The 7,183-nt window shown below is 37.1% G+C and overlaps 1 protein-coding gene across 1 annotated transcript; it reads left to right on the top strand.

The window, feature by feature from the left end:
• Window positions 1-308: 308 nt before the first annotated feature.
• Window positions 309-2,354, top strand: TAFII21 (TATA binding protein associated factor 21kDa subunit). Its single transcript, XM_079039896.1, has 3 exons — window positions 309-463; window positions 1,173-1,449; window positions 1,956-2,354. The coding sequence occupies exons 2-3, from the start codon at window positions 1,192-1,194 to the stop codon at window positions 2,232-2,234; spliced, it is 537 nt and encodes a 178-aa protein (XP_078896022.1). The 5' UTR covers window positions 309-463; window positions 1,173-1,191; the 3' UTR covers window positions 2,235-2,354.
• Window positions 2,355-7,183: the final 4,829 nt, after the last annotated feature.

A 7,183-nucleotide genomic window follows, 5' to 3' on the forward strand; every position in this document is an offset into this window, starting at 1 on the left:
AAGAAGATGACGACATGAGATCTAGTACTCCGACAACATGACGAAGACTTCGACAACATTACAAAGACAAGAGGAAAGAGGTGTCTTTTTTCTAATTTTCTTTTCTATTTTTTTGTTAAGTTATATTTAATTAAGAAAAAGATTAAAAAAAGATATAAATATTATTTCATATGGCTCAATCACCGACCATGTAATTTTTAAAAACAAAAGAACCATTCACAACAAATTTTTTTACGGGAATTGAGCTTTTATGATTTTTAGTAAACTATAGGTACTATTTATGTAATTTTGTCCAAATAAAACTTTGGGCTGGGTTCAAATCGTTCATGCTCAGTGAGATTTTGGAAGTATTCCAACTCCTTGATCGAGCACACAACAAATCCGCTGCTTCTCAACCTTGTCACCGCTGTTAACAGCCTCGTCTACCTCTCCGCCTTTCATCCTTGTCGCCGCCTCCTCTCAGGTAAGAACAAAACCCCTAAATTCTCTAGAATATAAAAAGTTTCAACAATTTGTTCTTTCAGTTTTGATAGTCCGTGATTTATTGTTAAAGATTTTATAATTTTGCAGAAATTAGATCTGTTGGTGATTCTAGGAAGTTATCAACTCTATGGTTGGATTGGATAATACAAAAAAAAAAAAACCCTTGTATTTTTTAACATCGACTATTCTCTCTTTTTTTTCCTTATTTGATGTGTTTGGGGTTTCATCAGTTTGTATGTCTCTAATAAATCCGTTTGATAAATCAAAGATTTATATTTGGGCATTTACTGCTGAATTGTAAAGCCCTTAGTTTTAGGAAAATGAAATATAATATCATAGCAAAATAAGTAACTTGGAAGCTCAAAATAAAACATGTGGAGAAAGATTGATTTAAAGACAAGTAGTTCTTGATATCGCATCAAAAGAAATCCGTAGTTAACCTAGATGATCAAATTCAAACATACTTGATTTTACCCTTTATTACAAACTATATTTCATTAGCTTTCAACATCCAAAAAGGCTAATAAAAACACGATTTAATAACTTTGATTTTGATTATAACCATTTTTATTGTAGACCATTAGACCCTTTCAAAAGGTATTGATGCCCTTGAAAAAACCCAAACTGTTTAAGTTATCATTTTTTTTAATAAATCGGGCTAAATTTTCTTTGGCCACTTCATATATAAGGTTCAAGAAGTCCCTAAAAATGGCTGATGGAGAAGAGGATTTGCCAAGAGATGCCAAGATTGTGAAAACTTTGCTAAAGTCAATGGGGGTTGACCAGTATGAACCCCGTGTTGTTCACCAGTTTCTTGAATTATGGTATCGATATGTGGTTGACGTGTTGACTGATGCACAAGTTTACTCAGAACATGCTGGAAAGTCAACCATTGATTCCGATGATGTCAAGCTTGCTATTCAGTCTAAAGTCAACTTCAGCTTCTCCCAACCTCCTCCACGAGAGGTAATCATGATTCCGATTCCATTTTTGCCATTTCTTGAAATTAGAATTGTTCACATTAGCTTGCCAAATGCAGTATAAGGGTCTTCTGTTTGGTTGGATGGAATGGATAAGGTAATGGAATTGGCTTGTAGGAACTGGATGAATTTTTATATGATATGCAAATACAAAGAGAAGAATTTTAAGGAAATCAGATTACCTGTTGAATGTGTCTTTCTGTTCCTGAACCTGAATATCTTATTCCATTCCTGATGTGATTCCTGCATACCAAACAGGGCACTAAACAGCGAAAAATAACTAAGTGGAAGTAATCACATTCCTTCGTAATGGTTAATTCCATTCCATCGGGCAAAACAAAGAGGTTGTCTTCCTGGATTCCAGCATACCAAACACTACCCAAGTTTATTTGCCTTGTCATGTTATGTATAACAAATGAGCCAAATTCAGTATCATTCATGTATATTGTTATATTGTATTCTTGTTCTGATTATGCCATGATTTCTTTAAAGGTACTACTGGAATTAGCAAGGAACCGGAATAAGATTCCGTTGCCGAAGTCGATAGCCGGACCAGGAATGGCACTGCCCCCTGATTCTGACACTTTGATCAGTCCAAATTATCAACTTGTGATTCCGAGGAAAAGAACAAATGAAGCTATTGAAGAAACAGAGGAAGAGGAAGAAGGTAGTGACCCTAAAACAAATATGTCACAAGAACAAAGGACTGATTTGCCACAAAATACTCCTCAACGGGTTTCCTTTCCTCTTGGCCCAAAACGGGCTAGGTGAAGGTCAATTTCGTAAATTGATATAGATTGTTAATTGTTTATGTATGTTTGATAATTTGAGATAATGTTAGTGAAAACTGAAACTTTGACTTGTTAGTTAAAAAAGCATTTTTATATCGTATATGACTTATGTTTCTGTTTTTAGTCTGAATAAATGTGTTGCTTTACTGAATGGTTCATACTTACAGAATGAACAAAACCTGTTTCTTTTGCCCGATTGAATGGAATAGAGAATTCCTTAAGAAAAGCCAGTCCTTTCATTTTGTTATTTTTCATTCCTTAGCCAGGAGTGGTTCGTTCAATTGTGCAATCAAATGAAAAGCAAATATAACACATTTGTTTATGTATATATATTTTAAATATTTTGCTTATGTTAACTAAATGAAGATTTTATCATCTAGAGTAACTAAAAGAGTTATTATAGTGAAAGATTGAAAATATTTATTAAAAATCTCAATAAACCTTTTTTCATAACCCATAAAAAAACCATGCAAATATACATAAGGTAGGTGTTGTAGAAAGTTATGAAGTCTACTAAAGGTCTAATAAAAAAACACATTCGAAATACATAGATATTGAAGATGAATGATGAAATTAAAAATAATGAGATAAAAGACAATAGAAAGAATCTAACAATGAAAATAAAGGTGTGTTTTTTAATCAAAATGAAGTCAATTTTGATATTCAATCGTACCCCTAATTTTTCATTCTTTCGGGTTTTCGATTGTAGATGATCTCCACATCTTTGTCCTTACAACAAACATAAAATGAATTTCAGATCCATACCTTGTGTGTTTCTTAGCTATAACACTTCATATCACGGGTATCGTTGCTACTAGGGATGTTTGCATTGCGGTTTACAGTTAAAACCACACCGCATATGCGATTTGGAATTTTCGGAAACCACAAACCGCACCACGAACGTTCTAAACTGCACCACTATATGGTGCAGTTTGGGGCGGGCGGTTTAAACGGTTTTTGTGCAGTTTGAGTAGAGATACAAATGAACACAACTACCCTTGGTCTAACCAATTTCGAGCTTGACCCAAAGTAATTTTATGATATGGTTCCAGCTCAAACTGAACTATCGTTGAACCTCTTATATAATACATGATCTATGAACAATTATATGTTGAAGAGATATGTTATTATCAACTATGTTTTAGAAGAGAAAATTTTGCTCACATTATACTTTGATTAGCTATTTTCATTGCAAAATATTTAAATAAAATAAACGTTAACAGTTTGTGTTCAAAATGGAAAGATTATGGACATTAGTGGGCTGTGGAAATGAATTTGCTAGTAATATTATTAAATAAAACATAATGGAACAAACCTTCTATTATGATTTTCAAGAATTAAAAAAAAACCCCACAAACATATAACAAAATGATATAATAATTTATACTAATTAATTCTTTCAAACGAAAGATTAACTTGGCACAGAGTCATGAAAATCAATATGAATGTCGTCGACAAATGTTTTAGGTATAGAAACGCATTTAGTGGACGAATTTTGAAAGAAATAGGTTTTAGGTTTTGGATATATATGAAACGACATGTTCGACATGTTCAATTTCATGAGCAATCTTTCTCGTACCACATTATGCCATCTACAACATCACCGACGCCAACATCAAATCCTTATGTCTCATCTTATCCTACACCACTACCCACTACAAATTATCAACATACCATTAACGCCCCCCCCCCCCCCCCCCCCACACACACACACACACACACACACACCGCAACCAACTACCCACACTAACGCCGGCCCATCACCAGATCCATCAACACCCTCCCACGACCACCACTGTTTCACACTTATCAGCGACGACCCAAACCAACAACCACTTCTCATACGAACTCCACTTTACCTGGTTCACCACTGCCCTGTATTCGTCCGTCAAACCTACGCCCTAATCCCGAACCATCTACCAAATTTCAAGCAACTACATATCACACCCATGCCACCATTAAAACCAAACCTGCTACCTTCAAAGTTGCTCATAATGATCCAAAATGGCAATCTGCTGTGGTTGACAAATACTCATTTAGAATGGCACCTGGACACTAGTACCACGTCCACCCAATTCAAATATCATTGACTGCAAATGGGTTTACAAACTAAAAAGAGATCAAATGGGGAAGGTAATAAGGTATAAAGCATGTTTGGCTTCCAAGGGGTTTCGACAACAACATGGGATCCGTTATCAAGAAACCTTTAGTTCAGTGATAAAATCAACTACCATTCATGTTATCTTATCCCTTAATGTCACATAGAAGAGTCCACTACATCAGCTTGATATACAAAATGCTTTTCTGCATGGTGATCTTCATGAAACTGTTTATCTACATCAACCGAAGGGTTTTGTCGATCCTGGTAAACCAAACCATGAATGACTCCTTCATAAATCCTTATACGAGTTAAAGCAACCACCACGCGCATGGTTTCACCGAATCTCTACTGCCCTACAAACCCTTAGTTTTCATGCATCTTAAGAACGATCCATCATTATTCATTTATTCTTCATAGGCTATTTATTCTTCTATATATGTTGGTATAGGTGGATGATATTTTTTTATTTTGGTGGGTCCCACCACCTCCTATATTCCTATCTTATTTTCCGGCCACCCTTTCTTCACCGTACACATTTTCTGGTACCACCACCCATCACTCCAACCTATAGGAAACATCTCCGACAGCCACCCTTCTACCTCCGACGACCACTTGTAATAAGACCAAACCAAACCAAAAACCAAAAACACCTTAGATTTGGTTACAACTCTAACCACTAACCAAACCAAAATAGAAAAGAAACATGAAAGTTGTAACATCCGAAATCCATGTATGTTTCTTTTTGTTTAAATTCAAGTTTTTTTCAAGAAAACCCTCCCCTCGTATGTTGGGCGTGCGCGCTTGTACACTTAGCGTACGAGGGCGTGCATTCATCAGACACCAGAGCCTCGTACGTGGGTAGTATGCTGCCTGGATTGAAAACCCTAAGTTGTGGTCTTGTGCCATATTTAAACCATCTTATAACCTTTGGACATCATTTCTATCAGCCTCTTTTGCATCTCAACGTCCCTAGAAACCCTAATAGCCATTGGAAGTGAGTTTGAGCTTGGAGTGTCAAAAGGAAGCCATTTTGGGTGTGTTTGCAAGGAGAAGAGCTTGTGGTACAATTCTTGAACGCGGTGAAGCATCTAGATCCAACATTTACTTCATCTTAGGGAGCTTCTGGAGTGTGATATTTTGGATTGGTAGTCGAGCAACTATTGTTTTTAGCAGACTGAGGTGATTCCTCTCATTATACCAATGGGCCGAAGGCACCAATGCCGACCCATTACTTGATATGAGGTCTAAATAGTTGATATGTAATGGTTTTGTTAGTTGGCATGTAATGACTTATGTGAAAACCATGGGGGAGCCCATGACCCTTGGTTATCAGACCATGGGGGAGCCCATGTCATTCCAGGTGAAGACCATGGAAAGAGTCCATGACAATTCTATATGTATGTTGCATGGTATTATGTGGTTGTATGTTTTGTGTATTTTGGGAACTTACTAAGTGTTTTCTTACAGTTTGTTGGGTGTTTCAGGTACTTCTGGTTCTAAGGGGAAGGGTCTGGCTTGATGGCACAACATTCAGTCTCCAATATTTCCATATTTATTGTTTTGGATACTCTGATCTTTTGGATATGATTTGATGTAATGGAATTTTGGAAAACAAAACATGATTTTAATTTCTAAATATTAAATGAAAAATTTTTATCTAAATTTTTGGGTTGTTACAAGTTGGTATTAGAGTCTTGGTTTGAGGGATTCAGACATACTCTCAGGTGTGTCAAAACTCAAACCGAGGAAATGGTAAACCTTTTTCAAAAGAAACAAAAGTTAAATTTTTCTGAAAACAGTTATCTTAAGTAAAGAAGAGAGTGTAATGCGCGAAATCGGCCGAGCTCAAGTAAGTGTTCCCAATGTATTAGCCATGCTAGAAATATATTCTTGAAATTGATGTTGACTTGGTTATTTGCTAAGTGTATGCTTTCAAAGTTATTTATGTCTAGGATTGCATAGCCCTAGAATGATGGATTCTGCCTTATTTCTTGTTCCTTGTTTGGTTGTGGTTTAGGGTAGAAGCTTTATTTGACAGTCTATGTGATTCTATTTGTGTATAACTGGCATGCATAGGGCAACCTGTGATAATTGATTTAGGTTTCTGGTTCGGAGAGGATTGAGAAATCCTAGAATAGTCTAGGATCCGAGTTTGTGTTGTGTATTGTGGGTCATGTTTATCTGTGGTTGGGTGAATTAGAGGTATCAGGTATGGCCTTGGGGAAGGTACAGGTAGGTGTTGAAGGTAGTATTAGGCCCGTTCAACTGAAAGCACAGGATTTGTACCCGAATCAAGGATAGATCTGGAAGCTCTGAAGAGTCTGGTGATGAGGAATCCTTTCGAACTTCCTTATCAATTGATCTTTATGTTGTATTTTTCAGTTGAGGATGGTGATGATTACGCAAGGAGGTTCAGGTTCGGGATCAGGATCAGGATCAGGTTCAGGCTCTGGTGTAGAGCCAATTAATGAGAGGCTACGCGAGCTTATTGCGACTGAGGCTACTTGTGGCATCTTTGACACCGCCTCGATGATCTTTGGTACCGTCAAGGAGGGGACCATGGAGATTATGGAGGAGCGGATCAGGTCTTTTTGAGCCGAGATTGTTGCGGCTCAGATTGGGACTTGAACTCCCTTATTCCGGGAGTTCAAGGCACATGGTGCACCTGAGTTCTTTAGGGTTAAGGACCCCATCACTACTCGCTGTTGGGTTGCTTACACAGAGAATGCCCATCGCATAAGATTTTTCCCCGAGGAAGCAAAGGTGGGGTTCGCGTCCTGTATGTTAATGGATCGGGCACGAGACTGGTGGGAAGAGGATACTTGCGA

Source organism: Lactuca serriola, chromosome 4, assembly GCF_051521515.1.
Source record: "Lactuca serriola cultivar US96UC23 chromosome 4, Lser_US96UC23_V15, whole genome shotgun sequence".
In the NCBI taxonomy this organism is placed as follows: domain Eukaryota; kingdom Viridiplantae; phylum Streptophyta; class Magnoliopsida; order Asterales; family Asteraceae; genus Lactuca; species Lactuca serriola.

Coding starts and splice junctions, on each gene's coding strand:
- TAFII21 (XM_079039896.1), top strand. CDS start 1,192: ATGGCTGATGGAGAAGAGGATTTGCCAAGAGATGCCAAGATTGTGAAA. Junction 1,450..1,955: donor CCCAACCTCCTCCACGAGAG/GTAATCATGATT, acceptor ATTTCTTTAAAG/GTACTACTGGAATTAGCAAG.